Genomic DNA, 22,363 nt, shown 5'->3' with positions numbered 1-22,363 from the left:
AGGACGTTGCCCAGGGGACGCCCAGATGATTTGATGTTTTTATCATCCTTGTGGGAGGCTTCTCTCATGTCCCCGTATGAGGAGCTGGAGCTGATAGAGGGAGCTCATCCGCCTCTCCCCGGATTCGAACCTGCGACCTGTTGGTCTTCAGTCCTGCCAGCACAGGGGTTTAACCCACTGCGCCACCGGGGGCTCCTTGCAAATGAGGTAAGAGGCAAAATATCCTTTAATGTGATCAGGTCCAGTGATACCTTGAGTTAAGAGCTTAATTTGTTCTGTAACTGAATTAACTCAAATTTCTCTTATCTCAAAGCAGATTTTCCCACTGAAATGCTATTAATCTATTCCCCCCTCATTTTGTTACATGTTTTTAAATAAGAAAATGTACTTTATAAATAACAAATAGTGTATAAATGCACATTCATATGAAACAATAAAAAAGAAAGATCAAGTTTAAAATGGAAGAACCACAAAGTTGTGGCAAGGAAGCAGCTTTGATGCACCAAAATGTGTAATAGCACAGCACAATCTACACATTCACATGGAACAATAAAAAGGGAAGATCAATTTTAAAATGGTAGAAGCACAAAGTTGTAGCAAGGAATCACAAAGCACAAAATGAGGAGGCAAAAGCATCTTTTTTTTTCATACTGTATTCATTCCAGCCTCCCTCCCCTTCTTTCTCTCTCTTCATGAAGCCAAACATACCAGGAGTAAAAACCAAGTAACCCAAAGTTCCTCAAAACAGTCAGGAGCAAAGTGGACAGTAATCTCTCAAAGCACATAAGAGCACGAGGCATGGAGGCTGCTCCCTTGAAGCCCTAAAGCTCCCTTTGGTGCTAGCTCTTAACTAAAATACTGCTCTTATGTTAAAGCAAAATCTGGGCCTAGAAATAACTCTTAACTCAAAACAGTCTTAAGTTGGAGTGCTTTTAAGTTGAGGTTCCACTGTACTTTCTTTCATGATGATAGGCAACATGGACCAGCTACTGGCATCACACAATTATAATGCCACACTTCTGGATGGGCAGTGTAACTCCTCTTTACCCACTGTGCAGCTTCCACCAGCTTTTTTATTTTCTTATTATTTTTAAGGCACTTAAAGAACAGAGGAAGCCAACACAGAAGCCAAGAGATTTTATTGCAAGGAGGTAGGTCCAAGGACCATAGCTTGATCAGGAGCTTGACAAGCTTTGAGAGCTTCATTGTGGAGAGGTGGCAAACCGGCAATGGATATCACACAATGTTGTGCTGTTTGATAGAAACTATCATCAAAGATGAGGATCTGGTGCTGTGCTGGTTTGCCACTTCCATGTGATAAAGTCCCCAGACAATGGTTAAAGTGGCAAACGTTATTAATGAGGAAGAACACAGTAGGATAGGCTGTAGCAATTCACTTATGCCTGAGTCTTTTAGGAAAGACAAGATTTCTCCCTCCTCACTTCTCCTTTCTCCCTGCTGTGTTAAGTGGCTGCAAACTACTGCACTTTGAACTCACTTTGCAACAACTGAACTAAGCTGAAGACAAAAAGGAAAAGTGCAAGGAAGGGGGGAAGAAATAGGAAACTTTAAGAGCTGCTGAAAAAACCAGATGACAAAAGATTAATCAGGTATGTCCTTGCCAATTTGGGACAATTACAGGGTCTGTATGTGCCTTCATGTTTCCCATCAACTTACGGTAGGGGTTTCTTAGGTGAGGAAAACTCAGAAGTAATTGTAACAGTTGTTTCCTCTGAAATATGGCCTATACCACCTGGTGTTCATAGGTGGTGTCCCATCCAAGTACAGATCCCGTATCCATGGGGGAAAAAAACCCTACTAAAATGAACAATTTCCAGCAAAAGGATACCTGGGAATCCAGAAAATGCTAAAGAGGATATATTTTTTCAGAAGTGTGTAACTGAAATGGCATGTATTGGTCCCATGGATATGGAAGTCACACTGTACTAACCAGAAGTGATCCTGCTCAGCTTCCAGGATCAGATGGGATCTGATGCTTTAAAGTTATGAGATAGCAATCAATGGTCAGACAAAAATAACTACACATTTTCAATGTGTACATTTACGGTGACAATTTATGAAGTTTATATGAACTCACTGCTGAAATATGGCAGTACATACATTTGAAACATATAATATAAATATTATTCAACCCAACTAAACTAAATGGTATTGTGGTCAACCTTAGTTTAAAGATATTTAACATTTTTTTTTTGAAAAAAGAGAGGGAAATATTGAGAAAAATAGGACAGTTATACTAATATCTTAAAACTAGTGAGCATACCCAATGGAGACAATGCCTGCTTCCACAAAATATCTTAATTTCTCATGGATCAAAGAGAAAGCATATATATTCAATCACTAAGACATGGCAGAAGGACCGCATGGTGCAGTGGTTTGAGTGTTGGACTATGACTCTGTGGAAACCTTTCTCAATAAATCTGGCCAAGAAAACCCCAATATAGGATTGCTGATTGCAAAGCATCTAAGAACAACAAGAAGATAATGAACAAAGGTCACACCTCTGCTGAATGGATTATCTACCAGTCACGGTTTTGTACAAGTTTACAATTTCTCAGTGAAACTATAACCTCAACTCATTGGTGATACTATTTACTATTTTTGCACATTATTATTTATCCCAGGATGAAAGACAATTGAATCCACACATTCCATCTTCATAAAACATGAAGGAAGGAGAAAGATTGTTCACAATTTTGTACTTTGCTGTTTACTTCCAGGACAACCTTTGGCTATGTAGACAAATGCTAAAGTGAGAGCTCTGGTAGGTACCCCAAAGAAGAAAGTACTGTATATACAAAGCTATTGTAGCATGGTAGCCTACATGTTTATTTGAAACCTTAATTAGTGTTCCAGTGAGTTGGAGGAGACATGCTTTGAGGCACTATATATATTCAAGGGCAAGTTTAAAGTCAAAATTATGGGGCAACGTCATCAAGAAATCTGCCAATTGAGGCGCGGATTCAAACCAGCCCCCATTTTGACCAATCAGGGAGGGGAGTGGGCAGAGTGGGAAGGTTTGAATAGCTGTCAAGTGTATAAAGTCTTATGTCTCTATATTCATGGGATGCATATATTTTGGTGCTCGCTTTACACGTATCCTTCTGGCTAGATTGAGAATAAACTTTTGTTGCTGCTTTCAACCTTGGTGAGTGTGCTTTTCAATTTGGGAAAATCAGGTTTAGCATAATGCTTGCCAGGCAGGACTCTCCGTAACCACAGTCCTTATTCTAAATTCGACCATGCTAAAAACATGGTTATGTAACCCGTTCATCTATGGTCGCAGTTTGATACCACTTTAAGTGACATGGCTCAATTCTATGGAATCATGGAGGTTTATTTTACAAGGTCTTTCATCTTCTTTGCCAAAGAGTACTGGTCCTTGACCAAACTGCAAGTCCTAGGATTCCATAGCATTCAGCCATGGCACCTAAAGTGATGTTAATTCTGCAGTGCAGATACATCCTTACTCATTAACTACCATACCTATTGATCCCAGTCAGCATTGTAAATTTGGGAGATAATGGGAGCTGTAGTCCATTGGAGGAGATCCTTGAGACAAGTACAAAGGATCCAGCCAGTGTCAAATGATCAAAATCTTCAGTGTGTACATATGTTGACTTTCTGCCCAGAGAGGCAGTGCAAAAAATCCTTTTTTCTACCTATAATTTCACATCAAATTGTGTTCTCGGAGTAAGTTATGCAAATCAGCACACTTATGCAAATAGCTCTAAATCTCTCATTTTCTTACCTTAACTGATTTTGCATAGCAGGGCTAGTTCAAAAACAAGATGATACATTCCAGCGCTTCGTGTGTGAGTGGTATGAAGAATGTAAAGGCTTTAATTTAAATGTTGCAGATAAGGGGGTTTGGCCCACGGAGATTTCAAAGGGAGACCACCTGGAATACATATGTAAGCTTCTCTTGACTCCTTGAATGCAGAACAGGACATAATTCATTTCTTAAAGTGTTAGTTTGAATTCACATCAAACACTCAACACTTTCCTCTTTCAAAACCTTGCTAAACTGCAGATGTTGTTTTGACAAAATACAGCAAGAAAATGGAACTTGTGAACTCCTTCTTTGTTGGATTGGAACTGTCATTTCTCACAATCGGTGATGCTGGATATGGCTAATTATAGACTAATAACTCACTCTTCCCTGTTTTGGAGCTACTAGCAGCTCTGCACAAGGCCCCTTATTTTATGTCAACCTATACTGCATACATGAGAAGCCAAAGAGAGACAAAACCAGCAATTTATCTTGGTGCTTAAATTAGTATTGATACAGTCTCTGTTGTAGTAGAGTCCGTTGGCAACACTGCAACCGGTAGTAGGAGTGTCAGAGGAGGGAAAAGAGGTATTCAGGAGTTAGACGAGGAACAGCAGAGGAAGAGGATCCGGGAGATACTTCTGTCACCCACTGACGAAGAGTCCTTCGAAGGGTTTTCCAAGAATGAAATGAGTGAGGAGGAGGGAGATACAGTAGATGTGAATAGGGGAACTAAGAGGATTACTCGGGAGCAGGAATCAGATGAGGAGCGACAAAGAAGAGGAGGATTTCATGGGTTTTTCTGGGAATTATGGGTCTGGGAGTGATAGGGACGAGGAGGAATTACTGGATTGGACCAACGTCTAGTGACACATTTGCGGGGTTTTCTGGTGGCGGGGATTGGCAATGAACAGAAAATATATATCGTGATTGGTTGGGGGGGGGGGCAAAATACTGCTTGCTTACCATTGAAAATTACGTAGGGCCGCCTCTGCATACAGCCCTAAACAAGCTCTACCGCCCCCACCCCTGATTTTCTGGTCTGTGTGTTGGCTAGAGATGGGAAGTCTGGAAAACAATGAAAAATGGGGGGGGGGGGTTGGAAAATGGGGGGGGGGACATAGGACCCCTCTCCATTTTTTGTTTTTCCCCAGGCCTTCCCATCACACGAAGACTTTAAAGTGGGCAGCCCTGCATTTTTGCTGCCTGCAGAATTCTGGGAAATGTAGTTTGAGAAGGCAAAGAACCCTGTAGCTGAGAATTCAAAAGGTTCCCACCCTAAACTACATTTTCCAGAATCCTGTAGGTGGCAGAAATGCGGGGTTGCTAGCTTTAAAAGCCTGGTGTGTTAATGTACTAAGATTCGTTTTAGTCTGACCTCTTAGGAAGTCACCAAAGGAATTTCCCTCACATGGCTCTGCTACTGTGTGGGGAAATAAGTAACTAGTACAGCCTCTTGTTGGCTGTTTTATATTGGCAAACGTTATGTTATGTTGAAAGGAATGCACAAATTTGGATGTGTAATTGCAATTTATTTATTTATTTATTTATTATTCAAACTTTTATTGTAGAGCTGTAACTATATTGAACTCAATGGTTTTGCATTGATGTGACACTGGGGGCTGTGTGGTTGGAGTGTGGAGGAACATGTGTGCTGGGGAAAGCATTTAGTTTCTTTGTACAATTTACAATGATAATAAAGCTATTCTATTCCATTTTATTTTATTCTATACAGTTGTAGAGTTGGAAGAGAACCTCAGGCCATCTAGTCAAACCAATTCTGCCATGCAGAAACACATTATCAAAGCACTCCTGATTTTATTTATTTATTTATTTATTTATAATTCAAACTTATATGCTGCCACTCCCCTTGGGCTCGGAGCGGCTTACAAGAACAGGCTAAAATCTAACACAATTTTAAAACAATTTAAAACAATTTAAAAACAGCAATATCAAAGATCAAAGGCCTGTCGAAACAGATATGTCTTACATGCCCTGCGGAAAGCTGACAAGTCCCGCAAGGCATGAACTTCAGGTGGCAGAGTATTCCAGAGTGATGGTGCCACTGCTGTAAAGGCTCTGCGTCTGGTTGCTGTTAGATGCAAGGTCTTGACACTGGGAATATCCAATAGATCTTGGTCCTCAGAATGGAGGGATCTCTGGGGTTGGTAGGGGGTGAGGCGGTCCCTCAGGTACATCGGCCCCAGACCATGCAAGGCCTTAAAGGTGAGTACCATCACTTTGAAAGTGATCCGGTGCTCAATTGGTAACCAATGCAGCTGTAGTAAGATTGGTGTTATGTGGCATCTCATCGGAATCCCCGCAAGAAGCCAAGCAGCTGCATTTTGTACCAACTTGAGCTTCCGGATCACCGACAGAGGAAGGCCAATGTAGAGGGCGTTACAGTAGTCCAGTCTTGAGATGACCGTAGCCTTGATCACTGTAGCTAGGTCGTCCATGGACAAGTAGGGGGCCAGCCATCTAGCCTGCCACAGATGAAAAAAGGCGGTTCTGCTAACAGCGGAGACCTGGGCCTCCATCGTCAGCAGAGGGTCCAAAAGGACTCCCAGGCCCTTTACCAACGATGACGGGTGTAGCGCCTCGCCATCCAGGGTAGGCAGCTGGATATCTCCACTGCCTGGTTGACCCAGCCATAGGATCTCCGTCTTTGCTGGATTCACTCTCAACCTGCTGGCACGCAGCCATCCAGTAACGGCCTCGAGGCACTGATGGAAATAATCAGGTGCAGAATCTGGTCGGCCTACTAGCTGGGACTACTAGCTGGATAATTCTAGAAATCTGAGTCCAAAAAGTTACTTTTACAAATTCTATCCCAATAACGCAAAATACAAAGGGAACACAACCGGAATGCCAGTGCTCTCAGCTGGTGGGGTGGCAGGGAAACGTAAAAGGAAGCCACTTGTATATTTTCCTGACAGCTGTTTTTAATGTCTTTTGTCAACCAAATTTTGCTGCTCCACATCATGCCCTTCTTTTATGATGAGGCTCCCTCCAAGAATAACTTGCTCGCTCTAATCACGTTTGCGTAGATTTATGACTTGATGCTTATTCACTGGTAGGACTTTGCGACATGAAATGTCAGTGAGCCTGTTATAAATTGCTTCTGGCACCCCTATTCTATCTTTTATTTGGCTCATAGTATTTCTACCTGAAAGTGATAAATCCCCACTATAACTGCTTTATGTGCTTCAGTAATTACACTCTACAGAAGGGGTGTGTGTGCAGAGAGTTCAACAGACATATCTTTTTAAAAACAGCAAGCAATAAAGAGCAGAGGAATGAGTTGAGCCCTGAAATGTTATTGAGCAAAAACAATGGCCAGTGAAACATCTATGTCACAAAGGTTTGATAAATGAGTGGAATATTGGGGGGTGGGGTGGGGGCTTGATATTATGGAGTCTTAGGAGTTTACACCTGGCACGGGTACTCACATTCACATCCTACACATTAGACAAAGGGTCCTCAAACTAAGGCCCGGGGGCCGGATACGGCCCTCCAAGGTCATTTACCCAGCCCTCGCTCAGGGTCAACCTAAGTCTGAAATGACTTGAAAGCACACAACAACAATAACAACAATCCTATCTCATCATCCAAAAGCAGGCCCACACTTCCCATTGAAATACTAATAAGTTTACATTTGTTAAAATTGTTCTTCATTTTAATTGTTGTATTAAGTGTTTCTTGCAGTACAAATAAGCCATGTGCAGTGTGCATAGGAATTCATTCATGTGTTTTTCAAATTATAATCCGGCCCTCCACCAGTTTGAGGGACTGTGACCTGTGGACACAGGTCACAGGACCCCTGCATGATTAGACCAATCCTTAGAAGTAATTTTTAGAGATGAAATCTATTGCCTGCGGTGAATAAATTATGACTAAACTGCTATTAATCTGGCTTTGGGAGAGTCGTAGATTTCTCCTCCCTTCCCCATGGTTGGTAGAGTTTACCATCCACTTTGGACCCAAGTAGTTTATGCATGCTTATCTATCTGTTTGTACTACAAAGGCTGTTGCTAGGTGTCACTGGATTGACTGTTGCTAGGTTAAGTGGCCATCTGTGATGTCACTGGTAAAGAAAGATGACATGTGCATGAGGGAAAGGGAGGGAGGAAGGATGGAGAAGTATATCCACATGGTATTGTAATTGAGCAATAATGAGTTCTGACTGAAGCACATGCACTTTAGAAGGTTAAAAAATAAATTAGCATTGAATTTTAGCTGCTTTATGAGTATCCTGATACACTGCATGGAAGCTAAAGCTGGGCTTGTGAAAAATATGTTTGTGGTTATATCTAACTGCAGGTTTTTTTATATATAAAAACAATAACTTTCTGCTGAAACACTGGACAAAACACATTACGAACAGTCATTTTGGTGTTATCACCTCTGATGGTGTCACATTTCCTGAACCTTCTAGTGATGTTGGTAATAATGATGATGATGAGAATGTCCCAATGGATCAGAAGGTTCAAGAGGTACAATAGCCTTAAGACCTGCTATATAATCTAGTTCAGAACCTGGCATAGAAGATAGAAGATCCCCTGCTGTTTCTGTTATCATCCACATTTTGTGTGTTGATTTAGTAGGTAGATAAAAATGAATCAGAACAGCAGGGCTACAAATGGATTTAGTCATGCAGCCTTTGGGATTGCTGACTATGACCATTTGTACTTTTATCTATTGTACACAGGGACGGCCCCAGGTAATTTTCAGGGGTAAGCACACCCCTGGAGACTAAAACGCGGAACAATGGCTTCAAACTACAAGAGAGGAGATTCCATCTGAACATGAGGAAGAACTTCCTGACTGCGAGAGCCGTTCAGCAGTGGAACTCTCTGCCCCGGAGTGTGGTGGAGTGTGGTGGAGGCGCCTTATTTGGAAGCTTTTAAACAGAGGCTGGATAGCCATCTGTCAGGGGTGATTTGAATGCAATATTCCTGCTTCTTGACAGGGGGTTGGACTGGATGGCCCATGAGGTCTCTTCCAACTCTTTGATTCTATGATTCCCTAGATCAGTGGTTCTCAACCTGGGGGTCGGGACCCCTGGAGGGGTCGCAAGGGGGTGTCAGGGGGGTCACCAAAGACCACCAGAAAACACAATATTTTCTGTTGGTCATGGAAGTTGTGTGTGGGAAGTTTGGCCCAATTTAATCGTTGGTAGGGTTCAGAATGCTCTTTGATTGTAGGTGAACTATAAATCCCAGCAACTACAACTCCCACAGGACAAAATCAATACCCCCCCCCCCAACCCCACCAGTATTCAAATTTGGGTGTATTGGGTATTTGTGCCAAATTTGGTCCAGTGTATGAAAATACATCCTGCATATCAGATATTTACATTACTATTAATAACAGTAATGTAATGTAAATATCTGATATGCAGGATGTATTTTCATACACTGGACCAAATTTGGCACAAATACCCAATACACCCAAATTTGAATAATGGTGGGATTGGGGGGGGGGGGAGGGGGTATTGATTTTGTCCTGTGGGAGTTGTAGTTGCTGGGATTTATAGTTCACTTACAATCAAAGAGCATTCTGAACTCCATCAATAATGGAATTGAACCAAACTTGGCACACAGAACTCCCATGATGAGCAGAAAATATTGGAAGGATTTGGTAGCCATTGACCTTGAGTTTGGGAGTTGTAGTTCACCTACATCCAGAGAGCACTGTGGCTCAAACAATGATGGATCTGGACTAAACTTGGCACAAGAACTCAATACGCCCAAATATGAACACAGATGGAGTTTGGGGGAAATAGACCTTGACATTTGGGAGTTGTAGTCAATGGGATTCACAATTCACCTACAATCAAAGAGCATTCTGAACCCCACGAATGACAGAATTGGGGCAAACTTCCCACACAGAACCCCCAACAGAAAATACTTAAGGCCATCCAATCCAACTCCCTTCATCAGGGCAAGAAAATGTAATCAAAGTCCTCCTGAGAAAGAGCCATCCAGCCATAGATAGATAGATATGATTCACACAGAGAGAGATATAGTATCATAGATATGAAAGGGACCCCTGAAGAAGGACAATGATATGTTGCATGTTCCAGGGTGTGCAAACCAGACACTCTCCACATCAACACTAACAAACAGCAAGAAATATTTTTTACCCATTGCATATATCAGAAACCAACACTTTCTCGTTACTTTATTTTCCAGATCAACAGGCTGGGCCACAGCAACGCGTGGCAGGGGACAGCTAGTATTTATACATGGCTATCATATCTCCTCTCAGCCTTCTCTTCTTCAGGCTAAACATGCCCAGCTCCTTAAGCCGCTCCTCATGGGGCTCGTTCTCCAGACCCTTGATCATTTTAGTCACCCTCCTCTGGACACATTCCAGCTTGTCAATATCTCTCTTGAATTGTGGTGCCCAGAATTGGACACAATATTCCAGGTGTGGTCTAACCAAAGCAGAATAGAAGGGTAGCATTACTTCCCTAGATCTAGACACTATGCTCCTTTTGATGCAGGCCAAAATCCCATTGGGAAAAGTCCCACTTGCTGGCTGTGGGGATTCTGGGAACTGTAGTCCTTCCCCAAAGTGAGTCATTTCCCCCTCCCACTCAGAAGTGTAATCTAAAAGGAGGCAGTCTTCCGAAAGGGACTCCTTGAAAAGATCAGAGCGGGAAATGGGAATGCTGGGCCGATCCCGCCCTCTTGAGCTGCTTGCAAGTGACTGCTTCCGCCTTGGAGAAGCTGCGTCCTGGAGAGGCGCGCGCGCGGCAAAGTTTGAACCAGTCTGTGCGGGGATCAGAGTCGCGTGGCCAGAGCTGTGAGCGCGAGCTTCTTAAGATGCGTCTCTCGGCGCTCCGGGTCCGCTCCGGGAACCAGCCCTCCTCCTCCTCCCCCTCCGTCGCGCGCATGGAGCAGCCCTGGAAGGAAACCCGGGCCGCTCTGGGAAGGCTCCGCGAGAGCCTGGGCTGCTCCCGATGGTAACAAACCCATGGATGTGGGAGGGCGGGGCTTCTCAAAGGGGAACTCAGTTTGGGAAAGTGTGGCCTGCTTTCAAAACAACATAGATGTTTCCTATCTATCCAGCATGAGCAACTTTGGCCCAACAGACTTCAACTCCCAGAAATCCCAGCCTGTTTACCAGCTGTGAGGAATTGTGGGAGTTGAAGTCCAAACCACTTGGGGGCTGAGGTTTGCCCATTCCGCTATACAGTATTGTAAATAGATAAACAAACAAACCAAACAAGGGGTCCTTCTACATTGTTATATAACCCAGGGTGTTTCCACACAGCCCAATATCACAGAATATCAAGGCAGAAAATCCCACAGTATCTGCTTTGAACTGGGTTATCTGAGTCCACACTCAGATAAAGTGGGATTTTCTGCCTTGAGATTCTGGGATATAGGGCTGTGTGGAAGAAACCTGGGTTATCTGAGTCCACACTGCCACATATTCCAGTTCAGAGCAGAAAATGGGATTTTATTCAGCTGTGTAGAAGGGGCCCCAGGTGATCGAAGCAGATAATCCACATTATCTGCTTTGAACTGGATTATCTGAGTCTACACTGCCATATAATCCAGTTCAAAGCAAAAAATCTGGATGACAATACGACTGACGAGACTTTATTATTTATTGTTTTAATGATTACTTATGTACTGTCTAATTATGATTTATGTTTAATTGTGGTTTTATTATTGTGGTTATGGTTTGGCAGCGTGTCAGTGTCCAATGTATGGCACTGAAGTTTTGTCAGTTATGTGTAAACTGCTTTGAGTCTCCCTAGAGCTGCTGAGCTTGTTGACCAAAAGGTCGCAGGTTCGATTCCAGGGAGCAGCGTGAGCTTCCGCTGTCAGCCCCAGCTTCTGCCAACCTAGCAGTTCGAAAACTTGCAAATGTGAGTAGATCAATAGGTACTGCTCCGACGGGAAGGTAACGGCGCTCCATGCAGTCATGCTGGCCACATGACCTTGGAGGTGTCTACAGACAACGCTGACTTTGGCTTAGAAATGGAGAAGAGCACCACACCCCAGAGTCAGACATGACTGGACTTAATGTCAGGAGACATCCTTTACCTTTACCAGAAGGGGCCAGCTATTAAACTAATGCCCCTTCTACACTGCCCTATATCCCAGGATCTGATCCCAGGTTATCTGTTCTAAACTGGATTATATGTATCTCCAGGAGCCCCCGGTGGCGCAGTGGGTTAAAGCGCTGAGCTGCTGAACTTGTTGACCGAAAGGTCAAAGGTTCCATTCTGGGGAGCAACATGAGCTTCCACTGTCAGCCCCAGCTTCTGCAAACCTAGCAGTTCAAAAACATGCAAATGTGAGTAGAGCAATAGGTACCGGTCCGGCAGGAAGGTAACGGTGCTCCATGCAGTCATGCTGGCCACATAACCTTGGAGGTGTCTACGGACAACGCTGACTCTTCGACTTAGAAATGGAGATGAGAACCGCACCCCAGAGTTGGACACAGCTGGAGAACCTTTACCTTTTTATATGTATCTCCACTGTCAGATAATCTGGGATGAGCAAATTTGAGATCAGATCCTGGGATTAAGGGCCCTTCTAGATTGGCCCTATATCCCAGAATCTGATCCCAGGTTTTCTGCTTGAAACTGGATTGTATGAGTCCGTGCTGCCAGATAATCCGGGGTAAACAAAAAGCCTGGGATCAAATCCTGGGATGATGATGATAAAAACAAAGTATGGATTGTTGATGTTACCATCTGCCTGCGACAAAGAACTGGTGGGATCACAAGTCCGATAAAGTTACAGAGAATGAACATGTTAAGTTACTCTGGACTTCCGAATTCAGACAGACAGAGTTTTGGAGCACAATACACACAACTGTGTTAAAAAACAAAGTATGGGTTGTCGATGTTGCCATCCCAGGCGACAGCAGGATTGAAGAGAAACAACTGGAAAAGCTGACACAATACGAAGGTTTACAGATCGAACTGCAAAGACTCTGTCACAAGCCAGTAAAGGTGGTCCCAGTGGTGATCGGCACACTGGGTGCAGTGCCTAAAGGCCTTGGCCTGCACTTAAACACAATCAACACTGACAAGATTACCATCTGCCAGCTGCAGAAGGCCACCTTACTGGGATCTGCATGCATTATTCGCCGTTACATCACACAGTCCTAGACACTTGGGAAATGCCCGACGTGTGATCCAGCACAACAGCTAGTAGAGTGTTTGCTGTGGACTCATCTTGTTGTGTTTCTAATAATAATAACAATAATAATAATAATAATAATGGAAACAATAAACATCGACAAAATCACGATCTCTCAACTGCAAAAGGCCACCTTACTTGGATCTGCGCTTATCATTCGAAAATACATCACACAGTCCTAGACGCTTGGGAAGTGTTCGACTTGTGATTTTGTGATACGAAATCCAGCATATAGATCTCGTTTGCTGTGACATACTGTTCTTTTGTGTCAATAATAATAATAATAATAATAATAATGGACAGATTAAAACACAGGTCATGAGTTTAAAATTCAGATTCAATCTGGCAGTCACCCAAAGTATCTAAGGCCTCTTCTACACTGCCACATAAAATCCAGATTATCTGTTTTGTACTCGATTATATGGCAATATACATATAATCTAGTTCAAAGCAAATAATGTTAATTATTTGATAATCTGGAATATAGCAGTGTAGAAGGGGTCAAAATCAAAGGTTTGAGTGATTTTATCTGCAGTATTATGTAAATTCCTTACAGTAGGCTATTGATTCATCCCTGTTCTTTACTTGCAGGACAGAGTATGGCTGTTTTAATTGGAGGGGGAATTATAATTTATATTAATACATTGAATTTGTTTAAAATATTAAAGAAACAATGTTTTCTCTAGGTCGTGTTCCACAGATGATTGTAATTCATCTCTGTTATTTTTTTTTCATTCGACAGTGATGGCATTCTGAAGATGCCTGTGAACATAGGAGGCTGTGAACATGTCTTTTGCCTGTAAGTCATAACTATTGAGAAAATGTCTCATCCTGGTACCCTAATACTTTCCCAAACACCTCCCAGTTGTAGTGTGCTTTTTAGTCTGTGATTTTATTCTGCCCATTTCCTGACTGTTTTTAATCTGTGGCTGTTTTGAAACACTCTGCTTCTCTGATTTTTCTTTATTTGTTTATCTCCCCAGTCTTTGTGTGCTTTATTTTAATCTCTGTAATCTGCTTTCTGCATTTTGTTAACAGAAAAACGCGTTATCCTGTTTATGATATCTCAGTCTATGAAATAATCTCTTCCATCAGCCAACTTTTCTTAAAGGCAGTAAAATACGGAGCATCGCTAGGTATACGAATGAATGGTTTCAACAATAGGATGAATTGTTGCAGTGGTTAGCAGCTGACTAATAAATTACATGGATTAGTTGTTGTTTAGCCACTCAGGATATTGCTTAAACAAAGTAATTCAAGTATTTGCATCAAAATCTAATCTAGATTGCACAAGAGTATGCATATTTTAAATCAGTGCAAAATCATTTCATAACAAAATGTGTCAATCATCTGTCTGAATATATTCTTTTTCACATATGTCACCCTGGCTTTTCTGGCCATCCCTGATATCAAACCTTTGATTTATCTATGACTAGCTGTCCCCTGCCGCGCGTTGCTGTGGCCCAGTCTGGTGATCTGGAAAATAAAGTTATGGTTTCTAATATATGTAATTCCGTTATGCTTGTGGGTAAGCAGTATTTCTTGCTGTTTCTTTGTCAGTGTTGATGTGGAGATTGTCTGGTTTGCCCACCCTGGAACATGCGACATATAATTGTTCTTCTTTAGGGGTCTCTCTCAAATCTATGATATTATATCTCCATGTGTGAATCATATATATCTATCTCTATCTATGGCTGGATGGCTCTTTGTCTGGAGGGCTTTGTTGATGTTTTATTGTCCTGGTGAAGGGAGTTGGACTGGATGGCCTTAAGTATGGTGGTTCTGTGTGGGAAGTTTGCCCCAATTCTGTCATTGGTGGGGTTCAGCATGCTCTTTGATTGTAGGTGAACTATACATCCCAGAAACTGCAACTCCCAAATGTCAGGGTCTATTTTCTCCAAACTCCACCAGTATTCACATTTGGGCAAATTGAGGATTCGTGCAAAGTTTGGTCCAGATCCATCATTGTTTGAGTCCAAAGTGCTCTCTGGATGTAGGTGAACTACAACTCCCAAACTCAAGGTCAATGCCCACCAAACCCTTGTAGTATTTTCTGTTGGCCATGGGAGTCCTGTGCCCCAAGATTGGTTCAATTCCATCATTGGTGGAGTTCAGAATGATCTTTGATTGTAGGTGAACTATAAATCCCAGCAACTACCACTTCCAAATGACAAAATAAATTTTTTTGAGTGAAGGACATAAATTGGGTTGTTAGGTGTATCGTGTCCAAATTTGGTGTCAGTTCCCCCAGTGGTTTTTGAGTTCTGTGAATACCACAAACGGACATTACATTTTTATTTATATAGATTTTGGAAGTGTTCTTGAACATGGCATTTTGAGATTCGTTTAAAGGGGTGTGTGAGTGACTACACTAAAAGATAGCGATTAAACCTATTCTCTGGGACATCTGGCAACATTTATCATCACTCCTTTTGTGGAAACTTTCCAGAGTAACTCCAGCTGCAGCTCTGTCTTTTTGGCTTTATTGCTAAATTGGTGAGAGAACACTTTCACTGTGTCCTTAAACTATTGTGCGCTTATATTTGTGGCCAGGCATGTGGGCAGCATGAGAGGTTTGGATTGCCTTGTGTTCATTCAACAGACCTGCTCATGAAGTCATATGTTTGATGAAATGCAAGTTCAGGATTGCCGGTGATCTGGGAAGGTAGAAATGCAAGAGAGATGATGATATGGGATGAGGGAGAGCTGTATTTTATATGAATACTCAATGCTGTCCTGTAGTGACTATTCTGTCGGTATGTTATGAACATAACAACACAGCACACATGCTCATTAGGTCCAAGTGTCTGGGATTCATCTCTGGATATCGGACTCTTCCTTATTAATATTATTATTTTTAAAACCATTATGTTTTTCTAAAAACTTAGGATTCAAAGCTCATGGGTAAATATGGCTGACCACGAAGTAATCAGTTGGCACATCAATATCCCAGTATTCTCTGACAAAAAAAAAGAACATGCTTTGCTTGCTACCAGTTTAGATTTTCAGCAAGATTTTGTCCCTCTAAATGAGGTCTTAACCTCTATTACAAACTCCTGGTGGTACTACAGTGATTTTAAAGCCAATCATTCCAAGGACATACTCAAGGGTCAGAATGTGCCAGGATTCAGGAAGTGTATCATGACTCATGCCTATAGGAAATTTTCAAAACTTACCTGTGGCCAAACAGGAGTGCCAAGAAAATCATTTCCATCCCAGCCTCCAGAAAGAGACCTTGGTGGCCAGAATCCTTATGATCCTGTTACAACCATTGCATTGTTCTCACACAACTCCCTTGTGCATCAAAATAATCTGATCCTTCCCTCCCTTATTCCAGCACATTGAGTACACTCTGCATTGCAATTTTGGACTGACTTCTCTTCAAAAGTAACTGCAGTTGACTGAACTCCCTTACAAGTAGTCAAGAGCACTGCAGCGAAAGCATCGTCAATCGTTTCTAACCACATGAAACTTATTAACAAGGGCAAAGAGCAGAACTGAGCTTTGCTTTCCAGGCCAAGAAAACTCATCTTGTTAGAGCACCTGCTTATTCAACACTGCCTTCTAATGTAACCACCAGGGGACAAATGCACTACAGTCACTTTCCTAAGATATCTGCGAAAAGCAAAAGCAGTCTATTAACAGCAAGCTAAAAAATGCAAGGTGCATAATTATCTGCTGATTCAGGAAGAGAGTGCTGAAGTTGGTCAATCCCTTCCTCAGTTCTCTCCAGATGTTGAACGTTCTCTGAAGGCAGAGAAATTGCATCTCAGGCAACAATTCTGTTTTCATATTAACACTCTTTGAGAACGGAAAGAAATTTCCACTACTTAAGAGGTGCTACTGCTTTGTGAAAAGATATACACCCTCTCCTGTGACAAATGCAAAGCCCTTATTCAGTAGCCTTGATATTTGATTTTATTTATCAAATAAAAGACCTTGAAAACTGTATATTGGAAAATGAAAAGGAAATGAGTATGACTGGGATTTTCAGAGTAAAAAAAGTAAAATGTTTGTGGGTTAAACAGCAAAGTTTTAAAAGTACAAGTTTACTGATTCTAGCCATTCTTCCACTTAATGTACAATGTGTTATGTGACCATTTATCCAATTTCTGCTTGCTTCATCTATAGTGTTGCCCCTATGATGCACTTTCCTCCATCCTAAACTGAAAGCCTACCCCACTGTTTATTCTTTTTGGGTCTCCCTCAATTACATATTTTCTTTCCTACCTCATCCAGGGTTTTATCATTTTAACTTGTCCATTTCACCTGCCCATTTTGGTTCGATTTTATATTGTGTTAATTTGTTTTATTTATTTTATTTTGCTACTGTACGTATTTTATTTTCATGTGATTTTTGTTGTCTGCATTCTGTATTTTATTTTGTTGTATTGTATCTTTGGGCTTGGCCTCATGTTATCCGCCCCAAGTCCCCTTTGGGGAGATGGTGGCCGGGTATAAATAAAGATGATGGTGATGATGATGATTATTAGTGTAAATATGGAGCCCCCGGTGGTGCAGTGGGTTAAACCCCTGTGCCGGCAGGACTGAAGACCGACAGGTCGCAGCTTCAAATCCGGGGAGAGGCGGATGAGCTCCCTCTATCAGCTCCAGCTCCTCATGCGGGGACATGAGAGAAGCCTCCCACATCAAATCATCTGGGCGTTCCCTGGGCAACGTTCTTGCAGACGGCCAATTCTCTCATATCAGAAGCGACTTGCAGTTTCTCAAGTTGCTCCTGACACGACCAAAAAAAAACAAAAACAAAACTCTTTTCACCCCTTCATGTCACAAGCTGATGGTCCTCCATGTGAAAATCCTGTGGTTTTATTTCATTTACAGGACATGTGTGGGTGACTGCATTGGCACGGCTTGTCCAGTGTGTCACATGCCAGCTATGGTACAAGATGTGAAGGTAAACAGGCAGCTGGACAATATCATCAAACTGTACAGCAAACTGCAGAATCTACAGGGCACTGACTTTTCAGGTAAGTGAAATAAATACTGTGACTGTTTGTAATGTGGTAGAGACAGGAAGACAGGGAACTGGAGACTGGGGTGATATAAAGATATATCTGAAAGGCAATCTAACACAGTCCTGGGAATTTTAAGCAGAATATGAATGACTAGGTTCTTCACCGTTTTCAAATCCACTGAGGATCTTCTTTGGAATAGAGGGGAAAGGCTAATGCAGTATTTATATCTGCAATTCACCAGGATCTCTGCTGAATTTAGATGAAAATGTCACGTTTTGCAGGTGTCTGTTGGACTGCTGCTTGACACAGTGCTGTAGAACAACCCGCTTTCCACATTCTTGTGCTTCTTTAAGGTGCCCGGCATTGCTTTCCCCATTACATGTTAAAAAAATGAACTCCTTTTCACAGGTCATTCCCCTGTTGTAGTCATGCAAACCCAGTAGTTAGGTAAGCATATTCTCTATGTTGTAGCCATTTGGATTTTGACATTAGAAGAGTTTATAGATAACTCGGTGTATTATACATCTGGATGTAGGGTTGCAGTATCATATATTCTGGCGTATAAGACTACTTTTTAACCTAAGAAAATCTTCTCCAAAGTCAGGGGTTGTCTTATACGTGGGAGTAGTCTTATACCTGTGTCCGGGAGGGTTTTTACACAATTGAGACTCATGCGCCAACTGCGACCATACCTCGCAAAGGCTGATCTGGTCGGGGTGGTCCATGCCTTGGTCACCACTAGATTGGACTACTGTAATGCGCTCTACGTGGGGCTGCCCTTGAAAACGGCTTGGAAATTTCAACTGGTCCAACGGGCGGCGGCCAGGATGTTAACTAGTGTTCCTTATAGAGAGAGGTCAACCCTCCTGTTCAAGGAGCTCCATTGGCTGCCGTTGATTTTCCGATCCCAATTCAAGGTGCAGGTGCTTCCCTACAAAGCCCTAAACGGTTTGGGACCAGCCTACCTGCATGACCGCATCTCCGTTTATGAACCCACGCGTTCTCTTCGTTCATCCGGAGAGGCCCTGCTCGCAATTCCACCTGCGTCGCAGGCGCGTTTGGTGGGGACGTGAGACAGGGCCTTCTCTGTGGTAGCCTCCCGACTTTGGAACACCCTCCCCAAAGACATCAGACAGTTCCCTACGTTGGCAGTCTTTAGGAAGAACTTGAAGACCTGGCTGTTCCTATGTGCCTTTCCAGAATAGGAAAACTCCAGCAATATGTCCCAGAAGCACTTTATTAGAGTTTAAGATTGCCTGCTCACTGCACTTACCCTAAAATCCGACATACCACCCGTCACACCCAGCACTTTTAATCTGTACCCATTACTTTTGGCCCGGCCCTAGTTTTATCGTGTTCTGCTGTACTGTTTTTGTTGTTCTGATATTGCTTTAATTGTTTTTGATTTGCTTTAAGTTGTGTATTTGTTATGCTATTGTTGTATTGAGGCCTTGGCCTTTGTAAGCCGCATCGAGTCCTTTGGGAGATGCTAGCGGGGTACAAATAAAGTTAATAATAATAATAATAATAATAATAATAATACCTGGGAGTAGACTTATGCATGGGAGTCGTCTTATATGCCGGAAGTTGTCTTAAAGAGCGGGTGCTGAAACTTCCAATCTGGATTGGAGAATCTGTGTTTCCTGCATATTGTGGGGGGAGTTCAAAAATGGCAGGAGCCACGTCCCTGCCGTATGCAGCTACTGTATGAAAACATTAAGGGCGACGCTGTACAAGTACGGTAGAAGGAAATCCATTCATCAGGATTCGTGGACTTAAGGAGGTCCTGATGGTGAGGTGAAGGGGTGCTGCATCGGGAAGGTGTAAGTGAAGGGTGGAACAAGCGGCAGGCGTCTGGGGAGCCCGGGGTATGGAAAAAAGAGACAGAGTGGCTCTGCCCCCCCCCAAAAACTCACCTCTTTTACCTGTCTGACCCGCCCTTATATCCTATTACTATACCTCCTCCTCTGCCTCTCAGATCTCACTCCTGAAGACTGCAGTTAAGTGGTGCAGGTGCGCATGTGTAAGATCTGAGAAGCAGAGAAGGAGGTACAGTAATAGGAAAATTACCATACTGAAATCAAATCAGATACTTTTTAATTTTTTATTTGTTGGAAGAGGGGTAGTCTTATACAGCGAGTATATCCCAAACTCTATATTTTAACTGGAAAACTTGGGGGTCGTCTTATACGCCCAGTCGTCTTATATCCCGGAATATACGGTAAGTAAAAAATGACTTGTAGGCCCACAACAACAAGATATTTCAAGTTATAACATCACTTTCATGAATGAAACATGGCAGTCTGCAAAGTAAATATAATATAAGTCATAATATGACTACAATCAGATTGTAGAGAAAATCTTGTGAAGAAAAGAAAAGTGTTTTGAGCCTTTTTTGGGAGAGATAAAGCGGAGTATAAATAAACATCATAATCATCTTACAGGCAGAGATGCATTCTTGCCACAAACACTTTACTTTCTTCAGTGTATCCAGTTTCTTCATGCATCTTCTGTGCTGCGCTCCTAGTTGTACATGACTTTTGTGGAGAGTGATAGATACAGATCTGTTTACTTTGTTTGATTTGTGATGGAGAAACTGAGTATTATCAGAAAAACTTGAGAAGTGCGGTTTGTTTGTTATCCGTAATAAGAACAGTCAAATTTGCTTGGTAATATCACCAAAATCCTTTTTCCCTATTGCTGCTAGACTGAGTAAATTAATATTGGATAATCCTTCTTCCATTGCCCATGAAGCTCACTGGGTGGGCTTAGTCAAGTCATGCTGTCTGATGAAACAGCCACGCTGATGAAAGGGGAATAATTTCCTGTAATTTGCTTCAAAAGTTTATTAAAGCAGAATGGGTTACAAATACAGAAATGAGATGACGAGGCCAAGTTAAGAAATGAAAGAATTCACTGTACCCCTGAGAAAATATGGTCCGCTGTACTATTCACTTACACAAGTGGGGATTCTACAAAAGTTCACACTCTTCCTATATATCATTTCAGTGGATTAAAAAATAACATATGGCACTTTTGAATATTCAGCATCTTTATTAATGACTTGGATGAAGGTTTAGAGGGCATACTTATCAAGTTTGTAGATGATACCAAATTGAGAGGGATAGCTAATACTCCAGAGGACAAGAGCAGAATTCAAAATGACCTTAACAGATTAGAGAGCTGGGCCAAAACTAACAACGTGAATTTCAACAAGAAGTGCAGGATACTTCACTTAGGCAGAAAAAAAGAAATGCAAAGATACAGGAAGGGCTCAACAACAGTACATTACAGGGAGCGGTCAACCCCCCTGTTTAAGGAGCTCCATTGGCTGTCGTTCATTTTCTGGTCCCAATTCAAGGTGCAGGTTCTTACCTACAACGCCCTGAACGGTTTAGGACCTGCCTACCTACATGACCACATTTCTGTGTAAGAATCCACGCGATCTCTACGATCATCTGGAGAGGCCCTGCTCTCGCTTCCGCCCCCTTCTCAGGTGCGATTTGGGGGAATGTGGGAGAGGGCCTTCTCTGTGGTGGCCCCCCGACTCTGAAACTCACTTTCTAAGGATATTAGGCAAGCCCCCACATTAGCAGTCTTTAGGAGGAGCCTGAAAACGTGGCTGTTCCAGTGTGCCTTCCTTGAATGAAGGAAATAATTCCCAGCAAAATGGCCTCAGAAGCACTTTAACTACTTATGGTTTTTATTGTGTTACTGATGTTAATTGTAATGAATTTTTTTTACCTGTGTTAAATGTTTTTAATGTTTAAATTATTTTTGTACTGTTGTGGGCATCGAATTGTGCCATTTTGTAAACCGCCATGAGTCGTCCTCGGGCTGAGAATGGCGGTATTGAAGCATAGTAAATAAATAAATAAATTCTCATTGGGTTGCTCTCCCTTCTTTTCTTTTAAAACCCTCCTACCAGATACATCCTACCTCTGTTCATGCCCAGCATTTATTTTTAAAATTTTAAATTATTACATTTTGCCTGGCCATAGGTCCTTGCACATTATTGTTTATATGTGAGTTATATTAATTGTATGTTTTTGCTTATTGTATTTTGTTTTATTGATGTGTTGTCGGGCTTGGCCTCATGCAAGCCGCTCCGAGTCCCCTTGGGGAGATGGTGGCGGGGTATAAATAAAGTTTTATTATTACATGTGAAAAAGATCTTGAAGTCTTTGTGGACAACAAGCTGAACATGAGCCAACGATATGATGCAGCAGCTTAAAAAGCCAATGGGATTTTGAGCTGCATACAAAGGAGTATAGTGTCTAGATCAGGGGTCCCCAAACTATGGCCCGCTGGCCAGACCCGGCCCCCCGAGGGCATTTATCCGGCCCGCGGGGTGTGGAGAAGCGGCAGGCAACGCGGCCCCAAAGCTGCGCCGCCTACCACCTCCCCCGCCTTCTCCCAGC

At 42.4% G+C, this 22,363-nt stretch overlaps 1 protein-coding gene across 1 annotated transcript in view; it reads left to right on the top strand.

Moving 5' to 3' along the window:
• Positions 1 to 10,495: 10,495 nt before the first annotated feature.
• Positions 10,496 to 22,363, top strand: part of BARD1 (BRCA1 associated RING domain 1) — a 105,079-nt gene continuing 93,211 nt past the window's right edge. Inside the window, exons 1-3 of the mRNA XM_060781355.2 lie at positions 10,496 to 10,766; positions 13,709 to 13,765; positions 17,809 to 17,954. Of these exons, the coding sequence (XP_060637338.2) occupies positions 10,627 to 10,766; positions 13,709 to 13,765; positions 17,809 to 17,954 (343 nt within the window). The 5' untranslated portion in view covers positions 10,496 to 10,626. The remainder of the gene's footprint in view (positions 10,767 to 13,708; positions 13,766 to 17,808; positions 17,955 to 22,363) is intronic.

The sequence above is a fragment of the Anolis sagrei genome, chromosome 1 (assembly GCF_037176765.1).
Source record: "Anolis sagrei isolate rAnoSag1 chromosome 1, rAnoSag1.mat, whole genome shotgun sequence".
Lineage (NCBI taxonomy): Eukaryota > Metazoa > Chordata > Lepidosauria > Squamata > Dactyloidae > Anolis > Anolis sagrei.
This window is presented reverse-complemented; position numbering and strand designations above follow the sequence as displayed.